Below are 21,919 nucleotides of genomic sequence, written 5' to 3' on the forward strand. Positions count from 1 at the left end.
GACAAGTGGACCGAGAGACAGACAGACAGGTGGACCGAGAGACAGACAGAGAGACAGACAGGTGGACCGAGAGACAGACAGGTACAGGGACAGACAGACAGTCAGACAGACAGGTGGACAGACAGTCAGACAGACAGACAGGCAGGTGGACAGACAGACAGTCAGACAGACAGGTGGACAGAGAGATGAACGAGCAGACAGCCATGATGTGTGCTGCCTTCACGGACCTCCTCCTCCGTCGCACTGAATCACGGAGAAGCGCAGCATGAAGCGTCTCTTCCTGCTCGGCTCTGATCCGGTGAGTCCGCCTCTGAGAACTCGGTGAAGCCGATGAACGCGGCTCGCTGACGGGACGCGAAGCGTTTGGTGAAGCTGCCGTTGGCGGTGTTTTGGTGCGGGTCTCGGTCTGCGGTCCCTCCCGCATCAGTCGCTGAACGGGATGCAGGAGCAGACATGTTGGACAGGCCGGATTCAGCCTCCATCACCGCTTGTTGATCGGCTCATTGATGTGATTCTGCGGGACGGATCGATCGTTTTCAGGCTAAACATGAAGCTCGGGAGCTCTCGGGACCAGAACGTAAGACGGATCCTTCATTCGTGAATTAATCACGTGTGTGTTTCTAATATTTCTGTAGCGGTGAAAACGCAGTGTGTTCAGCTCCAGGTGTTGTTTTCCAGCAGGTACACGAGGAGCCTGCAGTAAAAGTACATTTACTCAAGTACTTTCCTTCAGTATAATGTAGTGATGCTCGTTTCACAGTGGATTCAAATGATCTGAAAATGATCTGTTTTTCTGTGAAGAGGTTCAACTCTTTACTGAGAGCAGGTGGATTTTAAGGATTCTTTGTGGATCTTAAAAGGATCCTGTGCAGACCTGAAAGGATCCAGTGCGGATGTTGAAGGATCCTGTGGATCTTAAATGATCCTGTGTGCAGATGGAGAGATTATTTCTGAATGTTTTTTTAAAAATCAAACAGATTCAACAATACTACGAGTAATATATGATGTACTGCACTGAATGTAGTACTGTGGTGTAATCTGACAGTCACATACTGCAAACTGCTGTACTTCTGTACAACTGAAATAATAATAATTGATTTTTATACTTTATGCTTGTACTCAGCTACAGTAAAACATTGTACTTTTTACTTCATTACATTTATCTGACAGCTTTAGTTACTAGTTACTTATATATATAGATATAGATTTTATATACAAACACTGGTAGAATGTAACGAGGTACATTTACTCAAGTACTTCATATTGAGGTACTTGACTATTTTAATTCCTGCTGTGTAATACTTTGATTTCAGTGAACTGTGTATCAGAGGAAAATATTCTGTTTACTAAATACAATAATAATCATCATTAGTAATTTTACTGTGGTATTACTACTCTTCGTAAAGGATCTGAGTACTCGTCATTCATGGTACTGTTGTACTGCACTACATTACACTGAAAGGGGTTTCTAGTATTCTGCCCTCCTAAAGAAAGCTGGCTACATGGGATGGACAAAATACTAAAAAACACCTTTGATTAGTCGGAATGGTTCGTGTCACACAAACTAGCTCTTAGCGAGGCTCAGTAATTAGCTTTCAAACCTGAAAACACTGTGAGAAGCTTGTTTAATCTAATTATTATCAGATGACACAGAGAAGTTTCCTTCAAAGATGATTGAAATGATTGTTGCCAGGTTTCATTGACGAGTTGACGCTTTGACTGTTTCAGTTTTAAGTTTATTTTACTTTACCTGGTTGTTACAGGTGCTCGTATTGTTTTAGCTCCTGACCACTCAGAGGGTCTCTTTGAATTGAATTAGTGCAGTGACTCATCTGCTTCTGATTATTATTATAAGCTGGCCTCCTCTTGTCCAGACTAAGAGTCTGAGTGCCGCCTGATCCTGGTTTCATCGGTTCACCTGCGGATCAGCAGTCAGGGTGGCTGAGGTTGCTAAGAGGTAAATCCAGCAGAGTAAACATAAAGGCAGCGATAAACAGAGAGCTCGTCCCTCGTGGCCTTAATGGCCGACCTCAGAGGAGAGCAGGATCTCTGTAGACACTGAACTGGATCCCTGTGAGGGATTAATGAAATCAATTGGCAGCGCAGGCTGTAAGTTAGCTGCTGCTGATTGGTTAGAGGTGTTGGAGGTGCTTATATTTATAAAAAAAGGTGTGATGCTCTCAGGTACATTGTTTTGGTACTTAGACCAAAAAAGGGAAACATATTTTCCTGTTTTCAGGAGATGAATGAAAGTGTAAACACTTCGGTTTCTTGGGAATTTAATTTTCCCAGATGAGATTTCTGACCTGGAACTATGTCACCCTCATTATTTAAAGTCCTCAACAGCCTGCTGAGGTGTGTTGCTGTACCCGTCAGTCAGAAACAGTCCCATCAGTCCTGTATTTATCTTCATTCGAGCTAAAGGAAAAGCATCCTCACCAGGATCTCATTTTCATATCAACCAACCAACCAATGAACCAGCCTACCTGCCAATCAAACCACTAACCAATTATCCACTTGGCTACCAATCGATCTAGCCCACCAAACCCACCTACATATAGTACCTATGGGCTACCAACCAATCTACCAATTAACTTTACCTCCTATAGACTACAAACAAGCAGCCAGCCAACCAAACACCCAACCTACCGACTACAGCATTCATGGCTGCTGCATTTAAGCAAAGAGTGGTCCAATACTCCACTAATACATCACACATTTTCAAACAATAACACGATCAATTCTCAAAATTCTCAAAAAGGTGTGAAAGACAGCTCGTAAAGTGTTGAATAAATAAATAAATAAACAGCTAGTAAAGTGTTAAATTATGTTTAGCTCTGCCAAACTGTTTTCACGCTGTTGTTTGTAGTCAAGCTTTAGGGCATTCAATCGTTCGCAACTGGACCTCGTCAGTTTGTCTTAGAAGACGTTTCGCCTCTCATCCGAGCAGGCTTCATCAGTTCGTACGCAACCAGACTAGATAGGACAGCTCTAGTCCAATGCAATGGTGTTAGGTTCAAGTATTTATCCCCTGAGTGAGACCAACCCACAAAAACAAGAATGGTATCACTCTATTGTGAGGCAAACGATCCCCCCATTAAGGCGGGGTGGGGTGCAACCCTTTGGTGTTAACGACAGTCGTTAGCCTTGTTAGTGTCCCATTGTTGTCATTGGGAGGCTCCTTGAGCCATGTGTGAATGGCTTTGTTGTTTGTTTTCAGAGGCTAAATCTTTCAATCTCTTAGGGAGAGATGAAAGGACAGCATTGTATGTGGGAGATAGGTGGTGTCTTAGACCTCCCCCTCTGTTCAGAGATGGTTTTTCAACCTTGACATAGATGGCTTCTCTTACTCCTCTTTCAAACCATCTGTCTTCTCTGTCCAGAATATGCACATTTTTATCCTCAAAGGAGTGTGCTTCCTCCTTGAGATGCAGGTAAACAGCTGAGTCCAGCCCTGAAGAGTTAGCCCTTCTGTGTTGTGCCATGCGTCTGCTCAGTGGCTGTTTGGTTTCCCCAATATACAAGTCTGTGCATTCCTCACTGCACTGGACTGCATACACCAGATTGTTTTTCTGAGTGTGAGGTGTCCGGTCTTCGGGGTGCACCAGCCTTTGTCTGAGAGTGTTCCCAGGTTTGAAATGTACCGGGATGTTGTGTTTGTTAAAGATACGCCTGAGCTTCTCCGATACACCAGACACATATGGAATGACCCCCTGAGGGGGGCCCTCAAAACATGTGGTTATCCCAGCTGGGCCTTTGTGAAAAGTTCTGCTCCTTCCAGAAAGAACAGGGTGACAGAGGAAGAAAAGAGGGACAGACGACATAACATCGTCATTCCATATGTGTCTGGTGTATCGGAGAAGCTCAGGCGTATCTTTAACAAACACAACATCCCGGTACATTTCAAACCTGGGAACACTCTCAGACAAAGGCTGGTGACTGCATACAGCGTCCTGGAGTTTTGTCATCACAGTGAGGTTGCCGGGTTTGGTACCATCGTGTCTATGCCCACCAGCTGCACCCGACAAACCCTGCTGTAGCTGGAGACACTGCAAAAAAGCAGTGGGTGGATGGATACACTGTGGTTTGTCAAGACATAGTTCAGCACATAATTACGCTTAGGGCCCCAAAAAGTCTCTGGTCTTAGGTTGTGAATGTCTGCCCGTGACTATACTAATGATGAATATGTTCGTCTCCACAGCTCCTCTCTGGTGCAGCAGAATAGCTATGGTGTATGGCCGGTCATCAAACACAGTTGGTGTCAATCCCTCCCTATACTCACCATCTTTCACGTATCAGATGTCATTTAACTACTCTGAGAGGGAAAACACGACTGTCCTGGCAACCTCAACCACAACTCCCCTCTGCAGCCTTGAGGGCGCGTCCTCCGGCCAGCCGAACAGCACCTCCATCTCCTATGAGCTGACTTCGGGCGAGGTTGCTGTTTTGGGCTTGGTGTTTGGAGTTCTCTGGCTGGTGTCCATCCTCGGAAATGCCCTCGTCTGCCTGGTCATCCACCGGAGCCGACGGACTCAGTCCACCACCAACTACTTTGTGGTGTCTATGGCCTGTGCAGACCTACTCATGAGCCTGGGTTGCGCCCCCTTCATCCTCCTGCAGGTCGCCTCAGGACGATGGCCGCTGAGCGCCGCTGCCTGCAAGGCTGTCCGTTACCTGCAGCACCTCTGCCCCGGTGTGCAGGTCTATGTACTGCTTTCCATCTCTGTAGACCGCTTCTATACAATTGTCTACCCCCTCAGCTTCAAGGTGTCCAGGGAAAAAGCAAAGAAGATGATCCTGGCCTCGTGGCTGTTTGATGCAGCTTTTGTGTCACCCTGCCTCTTCTTCTATGGCTCCACATCCACAGGCAGCAGTCATTGTGACTTTTTCCTTCCAGACAGCTGGGGCAGTATAGCTTATGCTGCAGTTCACTTCCTGTTTGGTTTTTTTGTCCCAGTGGCACTGATCATGTCATTCTACCAGCGGGTGGTCCGCTACATCTGGAGGATCAGCGCTGATGGCCACACTGTACGCCGGACAATGAACATCGTCCCACGAACTAAAGTCAAGACCATCAAGATGTTCCTCATGCTTAATTCAGTTTTCTTCCTCACCTGGACCCCCTTCTTTATTGCCCAGTTGTGGCACCCAAGGGAGTCTGATGGACCCAGTAGGCAGGGGTTACTGTTCTTTACCATCATCGCCTGGATCTCCTTCAGCTCCACAGCATCCAAGCCAACCCTGTACTCTGTCTACAATGCAAACTTCAGAAGGGGCATGAGGGAGACCTTCTGCATGTCGTCCATGAAATGCTACCGCAGTAATGCATATACCATCACTGCGAGCTCTCGGATGGCCAAAAAGAACTACATTGGGGTGGTGGACATCCCAGTGCAAGCAAAGACAGTTACCAAGGACTCGGTTTATGACACATTTGACCGAGAGGCAAAGGAAAAGAAGGTTGCCTGGCCCACTAATGCCAACCCTCCCAATACTTTTGTCTGAGTCTGGATGGCTTTAAAACTGTGAACATATAAAAATGAACTAGTTTGAAACTTTATTCTTCAACAGCGGAACGTCAAAGTTGGCAAGCAAGCTAGCTGAAACATGCTAGCCCTATATTCAACCAACACAAAAGCTCACAGATGCGCTCAGTTTGCATAAAGGGCTTTTTTGAACACACCTTCTGGCCGCCATACTGGAGGTTCTCGACAGCTGTGAGCAGCTAGCCGCTTTTATACTTAAGAGCTGAATAATAATTTCTGTTTCGATGGATTGTTTTGTCATTGACACATCAAATTTTGTGTTTTGATAATGTTAGTTTGTTAGCTAGCTAACCATAGTCTGTGGTGATCTGTCAGTAACCTGTTGTAAATGCATCTGATTGGCTGCAGTAATGTATGTGGTAGAAGCTAACATTAGCATTGCCATCATCTGCTTTGCTACGTTAAGAGTAACAGTGAGTTGGCTAGCTAACAAAGCAGACGCTGTAGTTTGTTGGGGTTGTTGAAGCTCAGTGTTGTCTCATGCAGACTGTAGAGTCGCTATTGGAAGGAGGAACAGGAGTTTTCAGGGTTTCAGAAGTAAAAATCAGACTAATTTTTAGATGTTTGGTGACTTCGTTTAAAGGACAATGAGATGGACATGAAACTCTCGGGTGAATCATGACAAAAGTCCTTTGTTCTTTGATGAAAAGTCTGAAAAAGTCTGTGGACATAAAAATGAAAAAAGTAAAAAAAAAAACATCCTAGCACAGAGCTTCAGATTCTGATATTAACGATATTAAGATTATAATTTGTAGAAATCTAAATTCATTCATTAAAATAATTCACTTTTAAATTCTGGATTCAGTTTGAGATGACTTTGACAACTACATATGTGCTAAAACATGAGTCAGTAAACCCTGAATATCTTCAGTGACCACAGTTTTCTCAAAATTCTTATCTACTACGGTACAACAATGATGAGGTTAAAGGTAGGAAAGGGTTGTGGTTCTGGGAAATAAACTATGGTTTAAGTCTGGTTAGGCAGCTAAACGCCTGGTTAGGTTTAGAGAAAGATTTTGGTTAATAAAAACAAACATGAATTAAAGATCTGACAGGAAGTGAACTACCCTGAGCCCTGCAGTGGTACTGACTGTTGGCATCGGACTGAAATTGAGAAGTCCAACATGGACGGAAACCTTTGGGCTGGAAGCAAAGTGGAAAACACATTTTGCAAGTCATTAGAGACCATTGTGCTGGAGTCAGACTACACAGATCTGTCCCGTCTCTATGAACATCAGTCTGTACCTGTGTAGTCTGACAAGCTAAATGAGCCGTTGTACAGCATCTGGAACCCCCACAACAGCCAGACAAAAAGTCTCACACATGTCATCAGGTGCTCTCTCCAGAGTGCAGGCAGGTAACCATGGTGAGGAGGAGGAGGAGGAGGAGGAGGAGGAGGGGGGATGCTGAGGTTGCTGCTGTCAGGTGGGACAACAAAAGAGAGGAGAAGTTCGTTGCCCATACTGTCCTCTGTGCCGGCCAGGAGCACATCCACACCAGCATCACACACAACGCTTCTGTCGCCACGGTGACAGTTTCCTCGCCCACCTCCCCAATGACATCTGAACTCGTGTGTGATTGGTCGGGGTCATCTCTTCTTACCAGTCATTCGACCAAGACAAGGCGAGAGTATGTGGCTCTGTGATCGTTAGAGCTGACATGTGACCATGGTCGAAGACAAAATATTGTGTAGTCTGATACCGGCATTAGTCTCGCTGTAAGCCGCTGTTTGAAAGCATTGTTTCAAAGGTTTTCTTTAGCAGATATCTGTTTGAACGTGGAGCATGCAGCTGCTGAATCAGGCTTATACCTCAGAGAGAGTTCAGTAACATATGGAGCTAAATAGATAGCTAAATGTCTAAAACGGCTAAAAGTCACTTTGCTAGAACTTTGCTGATCAGGGTTCTCATGAATAAATACAGAAAACGTTCATACGGAGCCTGACAAAGTCCTGAAGAGCAGTCTTGTGTGCACAAGATTAAAAAAAATAACAATGGAAGTTAGCATGTTTCAGCTAACAGTGACAGAAAACAGCTTTGCAGAAAAACATCATGAACCAGGCTGATCCATCAGAAATGAGCCTGAAATTGACGACGAGTAAAATCGGCCTGATCAGATTTTAAAGTTTCACTCAACACAACAAGCTTTGCCTTTTTCTGGTTTTTCAGACCTGGTTCCTCAGCGTTTAGATGGGACCGCCGGCTGAATGTCAAACACATGTAGATGTGAATATGTTTATTTATGAGGATTTCTCAGGTAGAGCAGTCAGCATCAGCGGCCGAACCTCCTTTTACAAACGAAGCTTTATTCACTTGTATACCGATTTTATCTAATTCCCAACTGGTCTGAGGATAAAACCAGACTCTGGTGCTGCCAGTATCTTTTCACAGGTCCAGTAACTTTCTGTCTGGACACTTTGGACAAAACAGAAATAAATTAATCCAGAAATACTCACCTAACATTATGATAAAGTATGAACTCTACAGGAGGATTCTTCTTCTTTTCCACGTCCTGATAAATTCATCAGCAAATAAAAACCTGGAGAAGTTCTACAAAATCATCCGTCATGTTTTTATTTATTCATCACAGTTTCAGTGGTCATGTTAGCATGCTAACAGTGCTGCTAACTGGTAACTTTACATGCTATAGATGTCTCCATTTTTAAACTCTTGGCACTTGGCGCTTTCATTTTACACAGTATGCTAACACGCTATCACGGACACGTTACTGTATGTTACACACAGTAATGTCCGTATGAACACGGACTCCAGACAAACACCTTCAGGTTTTTTGCGTTTTTAGCGCCATGGTAGGGAGGGTGAGGTGAGGGGTGTTCAGCTGGATGCAGTCTGTAATCTCACCACTAGATGCCACTAAACCTACACATTAGACCTTTACCTGCACGGAGTATGCACATACTACTATTAGCATATGCATGCTAACATGCTAAGAATACCATAGCATTATATTTGTATCATTAACCTCGTGGTTCTAAATATATATATGTAAGTAAATATTTGTTGCTGTGTGTCTCAGTATTACAAACCTCTCTGCAGCATGTTAGCATCTGAGAAGACTTAAAACGCTTTCAGAATAACATGCTGTCTGTCTGTCTGTCTACTCCACCTGAACCGGATCATATTTCTGTCTCATACGCCTCCAACACAGGCCTGTTTCTGGTCTGAACATCCACTAAATCCAGTTCCGCTCAGGCAGAAACTGTAATTTGGGATTACTGTTAATAGACTAGTATCTGATTACATCCTCTAATGTGAGACCACTGACAGAGTCCAGCTTAGACTGAGGATAGTTGCATCAAATCTGTAGTCTGAGCCTGTCTGACTGAACACAAGATAAACCTGTTAGATGATAAGATTAAATGTCCTCCGGCGCCACCTGCAGGACAGACTTCAGGATTTCGACCCAAACAGAGGTGAAGATGTAAGAAGAGATAACAGGTTGTTTCCTGGCAGTGCGAGAAAAGAACCGAGTGGTTCGGGTCTCCAGACTTCAGGTTAATGTGACTCCAGACAGAAGCAGCACCAGAGTCTGATTCACCTGTCCAAACAGAAGCTCACCTGTCTCATTTAATGCTTCACCTGTTGTATAAAAAGCATCGTGTGATGAAATGTCTTTGAAACTTTCTGTGATATGAAGGTCCATACTTTCTAAAGAGAAATCAGTTGAAACGTCACGCATTTCCATCACCAACACGTGTGGTTCCCATGTTTTGAAGTTTGTCAGGATAATGTGCTACGTACAAATAAATTATTCTTTTATCAGTTTAAATACTCAGTAAAATCAGCAAAAAGCTACTTGTCTCCATGTGATTCTGTGTTTATCCACATGCTGCTGCTTCTTCTGCTTGTTTGAGGCTGAATCTCATTGTTTCTAGTTCAATGAGCACAAAGATTACTCATTAATAATTACTATGAATGTTTATTATTATGTTTTCTACAAGTTTCATGCAGTTGAATTAAAGAGTGTCGAGGATCTTTTTTTTTTGTAGAATTTACTATAAAATTACTTGTGATGTGAAATTAAACTGAGCTTTGAGCACGAGTGAAGACAAACTCCTCAGATAACCGACAGAAACTCAGATAAACGATCATCTCATCAATGATTCCTGCAAACACGTGATCATCCCTCTGGACTCGTTTTCAAACCGTCCTCACAACAAATCTAAGCCTGCAGAAAACCCCTCAAACCAAAAAGTTCTTCAGAGCCATCTGACAGGAAGTTAAATGATTATTTTCACTGTTGCTTATTTTTCCTTTAACCGATTAGCAAAATATTTGCTGATTAATTTAATAGTTGACAACTAATCGATCGATGGTTGCAGCTCTACATCAACTGTACAACTGGTTTGATGTCAGAAGCCACCAGCTGAAGTCCATGTTTTATTTCACGTTTAAAAAACATATAAAATGTTTGAAGTGACATGTTTCTGCTGCAGCATCAATAATCACATTAAGTTGCATTAAAACAACATTGATTCAGACAGTCGGGATGTGCAGCAGGTTTCATTTAAACTGGGTTCAGTGATCAGGTGTGACAGGAACTGCAGCCACAGTGACCCCTGGTGGCTGCAGCAGGTAATGAAGCGCTTCCATCAGTCAGGAGTCAAACACTTTTATTTTCTTTGAGAAACAAAGAGACACAGATATTGTTGAAAAGCTTCAACCTACAATCATCTAACAAAGTGCTTCTGCCAAATTCAACAAAGTGCACAGATTTTCATGAGGAGTTTCCTCACTGACAAAACAAGAGCTTCGACCTCATTGGTCAGAAGTTAAATGCAAGAGAACATTCGCAGTGAACTAACAAATGAGAAGCTGCGGGCAGAGAAGCTGCTCACTGATTAATTCAAAAGCTATCAGCTCAAACAGGAAGTCGAGGGAAGTCCAACAAACACAAGCAGCTTCCTCTGAGTCCATACAAAACACACATAGAAAAATAGATCCCAGGGACCGAGACGTCGCTTTGACTCTCTAACCTCTGATCTCTATGGTACTGCTACAACAGGCCTCTTATTGTCAGAATTAGTCACGTTTAGAAAATATACTGTAGAGCCACGACGTGATTTATGCTTCTATAAGTGTTTAAATAATTACGAAGGGCAGCAAGAGGCCGAAAGAATGGCTTTTCAAGAGCAAACTGAAGCCACAACACGAGTCCCAACGTCCCGGTTTCATTTATCCACCAGTACGCTCCCACCTGCAGCCGCCAGTCAGTCATGTGACGTCCAAATCACAAGAAATACCACGTACTCAGACCACGCTCTGTTTGAAACGGCTAAAACAAACCCAAACGCCTCCACAGGATTTCTACCTCGGGCACTTAAAGACCAGACGTGAAGATGTTTTATCTCTTTGTATTATTAAATGTTGGTTCTGGGCGACGGCAGCGGCGCTTTGAACCGGCGCCTCGCAGCGTGAATCTGGACGGCTGCTAAAAGCTGCTGACTTCTCTGTGTTGGTTGAAACAGTGAAGAATTCTTGGTTTCGTATTAAAACATGATTCAAACTTTGTGAACATTCATGTGCTGCTTCTCAAACTTTTGCTTCTTTTTAGAAAACAAAGCAAATTGGAATTCATATTTAATCAACCGTTTACACTGAAACAGAAACTGAACTGAACCATTCAGGCTGAAACTGTCAATGAACATGAATCTAACTGTTCATGTTTCTGAGGAGTTTTTTAAACACATGAACAGAGAAGGAAGGAAAAACTGGTGGTTTGGACGACTCTGCAGAGATGAAGCTGCACAGTCACTCGTTAGAAACATGCAGGAAGACACGAGGCCACGTTCTGGACCAGACTGCATTTTTGATTACAGAGCAGAAAATTCTTCACTGTTTCAACCACAAAAACAGTTTATTCAAATGTGTTTTGACAACTAATCGGTTTCAAAGTGAGTCTGCAGCTGACATCGACACTTTCACGCCTAAAGTCACTTCCTGTTTATGGGAATCAGAACAGAAAGGCCTCTCAGGCCTGAAGAGCCGAAGCAGAAATCCTTCAGAGGCATTTTAGTATTTATAGTGATTGATGACTGATTGATTGAATATAAAGAAATCAGACACCCCCTCAAAGCTCCTGATGGAGGACAGACGGCGTCGCAGCAGAAATGAGTTCATGTTAAAGCTGAAACTGAAAACTTCTGACATTGATGCATCTGTGAAACATAACTGATGAAGAGTAGATGTTAGAATGAACAGGAAGGATGCGAGCCTGTAACTACATGCATGTTCCTGTGGGTCACTTCAGCTCTCCTGCAGGTTGGTTTGTGCTGTTTGGAGGCGGCGGACGCGGCGGCGGCCTTCGCACCGTCAGTCTCTGTCCTCCGTCGGTGCAGCTTCGCGTTAGCCCTGACCGTTGCTGCTGATGCTGTTCTTGCTGTTCTTGGACGTCTTGGTGCTGCTGCCACCTTGAGGCAGTTTCTGGTCGTCTCCGGTCAGCAGAGCTTTGATCTCTGAGGGGATCTTCCCCTGATCCATGGCTGAACACCACTGTTTGTACTGCAGGAGAAAAACGAGACGACAGAGACGACACGTTCAGGCTTTAAACCGTCACCTGGTGTAAAAACGATCAGACGTGAACACCTGAGCGAGCTGGCCTGCTGTGCTGAGGAGGAAATACCACGAAATAAACTTTACTCATGTTTCAGTACAAACCAGCTTCACTCCCTCTGTGACTGAAAAAACTGATGAATTCATGAAGGTGAGATCAGCAGTTTAACTTCAGGATGAACTCAGACTCTTTGACTCCATACAGAATACCATGGTAACCGATGCTACACAGCTAACCTAGTTAAGATCGAAACATGTGAACGGATCACATGACTGAAATATCTAACCCTGACATGGACAGAAGCAGTAAGATCACCAGCTGTGAAACCTGAACCATGTGCACCACCACAACCATCATCAGAGTCTCTCACGTGTTTCTTACCTTGCAGACACGATGGAGGTCTGCCTTCATCATGTGTCGCCTGCAGCTCTTAAACTCCACACAGGAGGAAAATGATGGCGAGAATTCAGTGAACCTGCTTCAAACAGGCTCCGGATCTGAAACTCTGAGGTGTGTTTGGTGGGCGGTAACCCAGCCGGCGTGAGCCGACGCTGGCGTGATGCTCTCAGACGCAAACGAAGTAAAATAAAAGTGATGTCCACTGAAATAAACAGCTGACAGCAGTGAACTTCTCTGCAATCAGACGTGTTTTATTCTGACGGAATGATCGAGGCCCAGCAAAAAGTCGCAGCCGCAGCCGTCAAAAGTTTGTTCAAATGGAAATTTAAAGCTCCCCTGTTTACTTTATATATATACATATATACATTATAGTCTTAATACATGCACATACAGTTATCAATTATTAAACCTGTCCTGTTTGATGCCACTTTTTATTGATCTTAATCAATAAAAAGAGAATAAAAAGTCACTGGTTGTGTTTTTGTAGCATTTTTAGCAGCATTTTAAGTTTACTTTGATATTAATTACAGAGAAAACATTCAAAGGCTCTTAACCTGCACAGATTTGATCTTAACTTCTGCAGACGAGCAAAATAAGAGCTTTTATCAGATTCATGAATGTTTTCTTCTTTCAAAGAATCCAATTAATTCAACTTATTAGTGTCTTTTTCATTCTTAATGAATGAATTTACGAGTGTGAGTGTTTGTAGATTTAAAATGATCTTAATGTCAAGCTTCAGAGGGACAGTATTTTTTTGTATTTATTTTTAAATTCACCACGACTACATGATTAAAAAGTTTCTTTACCATCTCCAGCTCCTCCCGCAGGGCACAGATGGCTCTCTCCTTACTGGAAACCAGTTCCTCCAGGTACTGGTATCTCAGCTTCTTCCTCGCTCTACACTCTCTGGCGCTCTGCCGGCTTCGCTCCAGTTTGGCCTTCAGGTCGATTTTTGCAGGTTTGCGGCCTCGTTTTCCAGGTTTCTTCACTTTACCAGCCACCATCTGACAACACAGAGTCAGTTATCAGTCTAGAGAATAAAGCAACAAACATTTCTCCCAAACGCTCATGACTGCCCCTCCACAACATCCAACCATCACCTCTTCGGTTCAGTCCACCTGTTCTACCATCAATGTCACAGATGACAGAAATAACATGAAGAGAAATAGGTGAACAACAGCTGATTAAGACCTGACACATGAAGACTAAAACTGTGAGATCAAGCTGTATCATCACTCTGAAAACCGTCACCTCGCTGCTGACCTGCAGCCTTCTGTAACTCACTCCACTGCACTTCAACAAGGTGGAAGGCTGACTGCAGGTCAGTGTTTACCTGAAGGGTAACTGGGGAAAACAGACCTGAGATCTGCTCTGGTTTAACATGTGAGAAGTGATTTACTGAGGCAGCTTCTCTTGTTCTTCTCCTGTCTCTTGTTGTCTTGATGAATGAATAAATGAATAATAAATGTTATCTTCATAGTAAAGAGCTGACATGATGGCTGACTGGACAATCATTTTCCTCAAGACACAAATGTGCTTTTTTCCTGGTGTAGAAACTCATTTTCATCATTTATCTTTAGTTGTGTGTTGTTGAATAGAGTTGTACGGCCATTGTATGGTTGTGTTGGGGATGTCGTCAGTGGTGCTGTTGAACTGTACTGCTAATTATGCTAACAGGTGTTTCCATTATCAACCCAAGAACAAACACCCAGTCAGTTTTAACAGCAACACAAGCTACAGTTGAATCTACATGTCTCTACATCAGTGTGAACACTATAAGCTGAACGAAGGATCGATTCATTACTGGACTCGTGGGTTAGGCTGCATTAGTTCTAGTTAGGTGTCCCTAATAAACAAAATTTTTTAATGGTGGCCCTGAGGAATAACCGTGAGCTAGCTGACCGACACGCCCGACTCCCTCACAGCAAAGAGAACATAAAGCAACAGCTGCAAATATAATAAAAACAGCTGTAAACAAGTCACATAATAAACAAAGAATGAGGGAGGAGGTGCTGCAGAAACAAGAACTGGGGACACCGTAGCGTACAGTTACGGTCAGCTACCACCGTTAGCATGCTAGTCATGTAAAAGCTCTCTAGCTTTAAGCAGTTACTCTAAGTACACAGGTTTCACACAGGAACCGCCAAGTCAAACCCATTTACCGTCACAGTTTTACACATATTATCAACCTACTAAAAAGGACAGCCAAAAACAACGTTACGATATCTACTGTACAGCTAGCCTAGCTAGCCTAGTTATAGTTAGCTAGTTACCATTACACTTAGCGGAATATAACGCACATATTCAACAACACCTGACATCACAAGCTAGTTTACGTCAAGACACTTTTTGAGTTTACAACCGGTATGAAAACTGACTTGACTTTCACCTCGTGTCGATTAAAAATACACTGTAATTTAGCTGTCGTTCGTCAAAAAGCAGCCGTTAGCATCTTACCTTGTTATCATCCATCTTGGTTAACGCTACCTTGCAGGCAGCTAGCTAACGTTAGCTACCGTGACAGTCAGTTAATAAGAGATAAACGTCCGAGATAATAAATATGTTTGTGACAGAAACTTTAAAGTCTGTCCGCGTTAACAGAAGCCACACAGACAAAAGCTAACCGACACAAGTAGCGTGATGCTGTTTTTCTATGTTTACATCGTGTTTCCTGTTGATGTACCGCGGTTACGTCAGCGCGTGCTCGCGATTTTTTTTCTTTTCCCAGTAAATCTTTATTTAAATAAATGAAGCACAATGTACACTCGTGGAAGCAAGGGCCGTAAAAGAACGGCTAGTAAGGCTGGTAAAATAAACAAATATGCACAACAAATGATGAAAAATTAAAACAAAATCAAACAACTGACGAAAATAAAATAAAAAGATTAAAGGCAGGATACTCATTTACAGTCAGTATTTTCTGCAACACTCTGGAACCAAAAAGTCTGTTTCAGAATAATTGAGATGTTTGTCTTTATTGAGCGTCTCAGTGACTCAGTTTGGTCAAATCAACAGTAATCTTTGACAGAAAGACAAAAACTTCATGTCAGTGTCACTGTTGGTCGAACATTTGATCCACTGTATGAATCCGGGTGTCCGCAGGTACTGATGACGTCACGCGTCGAAAAACGAGAGCTTTTTTTCACGTGTACCGCCCGGTTAGCTCAGTCGGTAGAGCATGAGACTCTTAATCTCAGGGTCGTGGGTTCGAGCCCCACATTGGGCGCAATGCATATTGTTTGAAGCTTGTGAGCTGGCTTTCTCTGTAGGCGACAGGACTGTCACAATGCTGTTGTTTGTGGTCAAGTTTGGTATATGACTACAATAATCTGGTGATCTCCTAATAGACCAAAGGAAGCAAAGGCTTGGCTGTTTATATAGAGAATCATTTTTAACTTTTATATCAGTTTTTCTCTTCTTCTGTTCTTCTTAGCGGTTAGCATTAGCATTAGCTAAATGGTAGCATCGGTACTGGCCACTACCTGGAGCATCTTCTAAACAGGCCTGGGTCAGTTGAACGTGGCAGTGCTGTTTGGATTGTGTAGGAGCAGTGTGGACTGGCACTGGGGGGGGGTGACTCTGGGACGGCAGAGTTCAGCGCCTAGCCTCCTGGAGGTGTCGTGGGACTAAATAGGCGAAACAGTGTTGAAGGGAGGTTTCCACCTGATGACCCCCAGAGACGTGTTAGGAATCACTGCTCTTTGGCAGGTATAGAGGCAGATTAGAGCTCCAAGGTTCTTCACTGAGAATGAATCCTCTTTTTGAGCACAAGGATCTTCTGTTTAAATTAAAAATTCAAAGCAAGCACTGCCTTATATTTTGTGTTGTTTTTTGCAGTCATTAACTTCAGTGTGACACCTGTGAGATGGTGCACTGTGCAAAGGTTTGACTGATGTCATATCTTGAAAATGGATGTTTTTGTGAAGAACTGCAGCCTGGTTAATTCAGCTGGTAGATCATGAGACTCTTGATGTCAGGGCCATGAAAACCTGTGGGTGACGTCACAGAGACTGCATCCGTATTTTTTAGGCTGTGGTGCCAATTCAAATAATCTGACACGCCACAGATTATAAACTGACATCTGTCTTTAAACGTCTTACAAACTGAAACTGCACTTCACAACCATCTGTCACCTTCTGTCATCTGTCACTTTCTCACCTCAGATTTAAAGTTCATGCTTGACCTTAAAAACAACAGTTTATAAAACAGGGTCCACTTACTGACTGGAGCTTTCAGTTATATCACATTGTCCTCCTCAGTCGATGGGGTTTTCCCAGTAAGATGGCCTGTGTTTACTTGCAGGAGGATCCATAACAAACTTGGATGCATTAGGATATTAAATAGCAATAAAAAGGGTTAAAAGTGACCTGCTGCTTTTAAAATAATTTCAGTATTTTTAATAAAATCTGCCACATCTGAAAACAGTGAGTCTTTCACAGATAGTAGCTCTAATAGTTCAATAGTTGTACTAATAAAAACATTTAACTCTTCACCAAGTTTCAGACACACTTGGACCTTGTATTTTCTGGAAAATGTTATTAGACTAATGTTGGTTTTAGTGTGGTGGGGTCTCCCAGCTCTGAGCTTTGATCATTTCATTCACACTCATCAGTCGGAGCTAACCATGCATGCTAATTGCTCCAGTATGAGAGAGCTTTGAGTTTTCTCCAGCTTTCATCACATCCATTGTCCCCCGTCTGCTCACCGTCCTGTAACTGAAGGCTCAGGAGGGAAACCAAACGCTGCACACCAAAACCTGCATGAGACTCAGCTGCACTGCTCTCATGCAACGCGTTGATGCGTTCACTTACTGATCATAAGTGCTAAAGTTAATTTAAATGGTGATACGTTCACTTACTGATCATACATGGTAAAATTCATTTGAATGGTGATGCAATTCCTTGCTGATGAGCATATTGAAGTGCATGTGAACGATGATGCGTTCACGTGCTGATTATATGGCGTGGAATGGTGATGCGTTCGCAGGCTGACGAACATACTGAGGAACATTGGAACGGCGATGCGTTCACGTACTGCTGTACACAGTGAAGTGTTGTCAACAGTGAGGTGATCGCTTTGTGTTGAATAAAGTTAAGCAACAACAAGTGACAGTGATTCACAGTTTTTCAAGTCTGTTTCAACAATTATCGGAAAATGTACAGACTTAAGTAGAAAATGTAATGAAATGGAAATACTTCACTAAAGAACAGATACCTCAAATATATACTTGAGTTGATTTATATTTGATTTTACCTAGCTACATTCCACCATCGCCACCGCCAAAGGTTTAACTCATGTGTTTTAATCCATCAGAATTAGACTAAAACACGGTTTGAACCTTCTTGTTTTCTGTCGGCTGAGTGTGAGTCCGCCTGCGCCTTTAAGACGCCTGTTGAGTTCATTTTGACTGGAGCTTGAATGACGACATCCTTTTATTTTTAACGCAGTGACCTCATCTCTTATGGCAGCAGGAGGACTCGAGAGCGGAGTCACCCTCTTCTCCCTTCAGCCTCAACCGCCTCTACTTTCTCCGATAAAGCGATAACCTCTCCGTTTCATCCAGCCGGACTCCATCTTTAAACCCGCCTGGGGGGCTCGGGCGCCGTTTACACTTTCGACGTCGAGTTTTCAAACGGTGAGTTAAGCGAAATGTGTAGTTCAAGTGTAAACCAGCATCTGCTAAAGTTCCGTTAACGGGGCCTAAAGTTAGAGTTTAGTTCATGTGTCTGCTGAAGTCGACGGTAACGCCGTGTGTGAATGTCGGACGAGCAGAGGAGAAAGCAGGAAAAAGTCGCTTTTTGTGGTTGTTTTTACGGGGTTCGGCCTGGCGGTCAGTCGGTCGTCAACAGACCGACAAAATGTCAGAGAACAGCGAGCTAACGTGAACGTAACATCTGAAAATGTCGCCCAAATACACCCAGAAGTTCCTCCAAACTCACCTCCGACAGGCAGGTAGTCGGCCAGAGGTGAGAAGCGCTTTAACCAGCTGACATTAAAGTGAAGCAGTCTCCTCTTCAGTAATGCCAAACCTCCTTAAAAAAAGATAACTTTTAATAGATCCAGAAAACGTCATTATTTAACACCACCTTAAACTGGCTGTCCTTTTTCAGCAGTGTTTATGATTTCTGACAAAGTTTGAAGAAAATCTGTTTTTACACACCTGAACTCAATGAAAACCGACATTAAAGTGAAACTTGAACACTTGCATGAATCCTTATTTAATTCTCAGTATTGACTTTGACCCAAACTCAGTTTATGCACTTATTTAATTATTGACTAGTGTTTACACAACTTTTTATCCACAGACATTGAAGTTAAACCTTAAATTTACCCTGATTCATTTCAGCCATACATGATACAAATACTGCCACAGAGGTGAAACATTATTTTCCAATAACACCTCAAAAAAACCCATAACTTTTGATCACTGTTTATAACATATAACTAATATCATGAATATTGGAAGGAATGCTAAAGCAGCACCTCAGAACTCACAGTTACTCAGCTTTGTGTAGAAGTTGAAACTTCAGGTTTTGCTCTTATTATACTTACTGATTTCCAGTTTTTGTTACACCAACAGAACGAGACATTTGAAGACGCCACCTTGGACATTTTTAGTTTCTGACATTTCTTTGAATAAACAGTTAAGGAGTTTACCTCAGAATCACTGACGGATGAGCTGGTGATGAAAATAATGAACTGAAGCCTCACGTCTGTGTGTAATAGTCGTGGAAGCAGCCAGAAGCGTCGCTCGCGGCTTGTTCAGGTGCTCGTGTTCTTTGGTCATTTTTCCGTCCCTGATACGTGGCTGTAGTCCTGAATGTGTCCCCGTGCTGACTGAAGACTCAAAGCGTCCCTCGATGAGGGGACGGGTCTTACTGTCGCTCTCAGCTGCAGCGGTGCCTTCAGGGACAGGTTTGTTAAAATGTTTTCAGGTGACTGGACACTGACACCGGATCAGATTAGACAGACTCTTGGCCCGTATTCAGCTGCCGTTCATGACTAACTGACATTTTATTGTATCCTGCAATTTTATTCTCGGCTCATTGAGGAAGTCGGCGTTCAGCTCTGAGAATTGATGGGTTTATTTTTCCCTGCGAGGGGATTTAAAGGTCACTCATAACCCAAACATTTAAAAATGTGTGTCGTTATCCCTGACGATCAGGTCGATCACACTTCAGCACGTCACTGCAGGCTTCTGGTGGATCGTTGACTGTTGGTCAACTTGGCTTTAAAGTGATGAAAGACCAACATTTACAGTGTTACAGAAGTCTTCAGCTGGAGCCAATGAGCTTCAGGCTGAGAACCACAGACAGGAAGTGAGAGACCTCAGAGCAACATACGAACACATTGTTTGGTTTGGTTTGACACCAGAAGCATCAACAGTAACATGCAGTACTTGAGTACTTCATTCAATCCTGTCCAGGTATTTAATTTGTCCCTGAATGAAGAGACTGAGACCTTTTCTGTCATTGGAAGTGATTTCTTTATCCTGTTACTGGCTGCCAGAGACTGTGCCTTTATTCTGAAGGAGCCCGTGGTGTGTAGAGGTAAACAAATACACCTTCGTCTGTTAAAACTCAGATCAGCACATCTGGGCTGCTGTTCCAAGACTTCTTCTTCTGCTGCTGTGCCTCCAGGGTCTTACAGAGGGCTCAAATGTTGTGATTTTAAATGGACGTTGGGTTAAATTGTTGATTATTCTCTGGTTCCAGTTGTCGTTTCTCTGTTTTGTATCTGAACTGAATGCACGGATGATGAGCCTCTTTATAAACTGTTCATACTGACAAATCAGGAGTCTTCTGTCCATTCAGAGGTTGATTGACACAAACTGAGTCCGCCTCTGTTTTATTGCTCAGTTAATCAATAATAATTCAAACTTTCTTTTTCTAACTTTTAAAATGTGAAGATTTTCTGCTTTTGTCTTTCATTAGTAGCTCCACTTCCCCTCATTGACGCCCTCGGCCCCCAGTTAACCGCAGACGTCTCAGGGGAAGTGGGCGGGATTTAAGTGGAGCACACCTGTCCTGCACACTGTCAGTCCAGACTGTCGGGGGTCAGATCCAGCTGTAGGCTGAGACGTCTTCTGTCGATCATCTGTCGTCACTTCATCATTCGCTGCATCAGTCTGTGATCTCAGTCATGGTCATCATAACATCATGGTGTCTCTTTCATGTGTTTATGTTGCTGATCACAGCACAACAGTCTGAGTAAATCTGACCTGCAGTCAGTTCGGACATGGTGATCAGTGAGATATTGCTTTAGAAGCTACCTGCTAACCAGGTGAGTGTTAGCCCCCCTGTACAGATCATCTATTAGAACATGTGAGTTAGTGAAGGCCTTTGAACTGGAGCAGGTTCAGGATCTGTCATGGTCACACATGACAACAACGACACTGTGATGGTGGTGAGGGAGGATGAAGAGGGCGTCTTTGAATCTGAGATGGACATTTTTACTAGTTTATGACATTTTATTGTCTAAAATAATCATTAGCTCTCACTCGCTAAAGATTTCCTGAAGAGATAAAGTTCAACAGTCTGCTTTGATGTCCACATCGTGGACCAGGTTGCCATGGCAGCTGCCGTGGATGTGGACGTCGCTGTGGTTGTTTCTAGTTGTGTTCGCTGACACTTTGAGAGTCACCTTCAGGTCGGGTCGACGCTTCAGTCCACGACAGATCGTCAGAAAACTTTTCTGCTCCTTTTTAACGACGTCGCAGTCGTTTCTCGACACATCAGGACTAACTTTAGGTTGTTGCTCGAGGGTCCACCGGTGGGCCTGCGGACTGAAACCACCGTTTGTCTTCACATGAACCTCCGTGAATTAAAGGTGCTGGTTGGTCGACAGTGTGGCGACTCGAGGCTCAGACGGGGCGTCCACGTGAGAGATGAGTCCATGGATACGAGGCTGGAGGCAGGGTGGTATCACAGCTCTGGAGGAGAATCTGGCGTCTGTTTGGCAGTGAGCTGCAGGGCTGATCTTCAGTCTGGACTCTACAACGAGGCAGAGAAGTCAGACAGCTCTGTGGTTTGTACTTTTCAAGCCTCGACAGGAGTTCGTTAACTGCTCTGCAGTGAAAGCAGCGACTGCAGGCTCTGTATGTATGAAGAATACAAATATGTTTGCACATTCAGACGGTGGCTCTGACATGTTGTCTTAGCATCACCTGGTGGTGCAGTTAAAGTCAGTTAGCGGTTAAGTATCTGACGACCAAACACCCCCCCCACGAGCTCCGTCAGAGGCTTTCCTGGAGCTGTCAGTCACACCACTTGATCTTCATCCACACCTTCCTGGGGATGCAACCCAGCAGTGATTATCAAACTGACCTCAGACCTGCTGTGGTGATGGTTGGGATGTGATCCCCCTGACGGAGCCGTTTGTCTTCTTCTCTGCACGGTGAC

The 21,919-nt window shown here is 43.5% G+C and overlaps 2 protein-coding genes and 1 non-coding gene across 3 annotated transcripts; 2 read left to right on the forward strand and 1 right to left on the reverse strand.

The window, feature by feature from the left end:
* Positions 1 to 448: 448 nt before the first annotated feature.
* On the forward strand, positions 449 to 5,505 carry gpr19 (G protein-coupled receptor 19). Its single transcript, XM_041964380.1, has 2 exons — positions 449 to 577; positions 4,202 to 5,505. Exon 2 carries the CDS (start codon positions 4,228 to 4,230, stop codon positions 5,503 to 5,505), a length of 1,278 nt encoding a protein of 425 aa, XP_041820314.1. The 5' UTR covers positions 449 to 577; positions 4,202 to 4,227.
* A 4,657-nt stretch (positions 5,506 to 10,162) lies between these two features.
* On the reverse strand, positions 10,163 to 15,213 carry crebl2 (cAMP responsive element binding protein-like 2). The gene is made up of 3 exons (XM_041964061.1): positions 14,976 to 15,213; positions 13,325 to 13,522; positions 10,163 to 12,067 (listed from the first exon to the last, which is right to left on the reverse strand). The coding sequence occupies exons 1-3, from the start codon at positions 14,988 to 14,990 to the stop codon at positions 11,912 to 11,914; spliced, it is 369 nt and encodes a 122-aa protein (XP_041819995.1). The 5' UTR covers positions 14,991 to 15,213; the 3' UTR covers positions 10,163 to 11,911.
* Positions 15,214 to 15,671: 458 nt separating this feature from the next.
* On the forward strand, positions 15,672 to 15,744 carry trnak-cuu. The gene has a single exon. It is a non-coding gene; the product is annotated as a tRNA-Lys (tRNA).
* Positions 15,745 to 21,919: the final 6,175 nt, after the last annotated feature.

This window comes from Chelmon rostratus, chromosome 22, assembly GCF_017976325.1.
Source record: "Chelmon rostratus isolate fCheRos1 chromosome 22, fCheRos1.pri, whole genome shotgun sequence".
In the NCBI taxonomy this organism is placed as follows: Eukaryota; Metazoa; Chordata; class Actinopteri; order Chaetodontiformes; family Chaetodontidae; genus Chelmon; species Chelmon rostratus.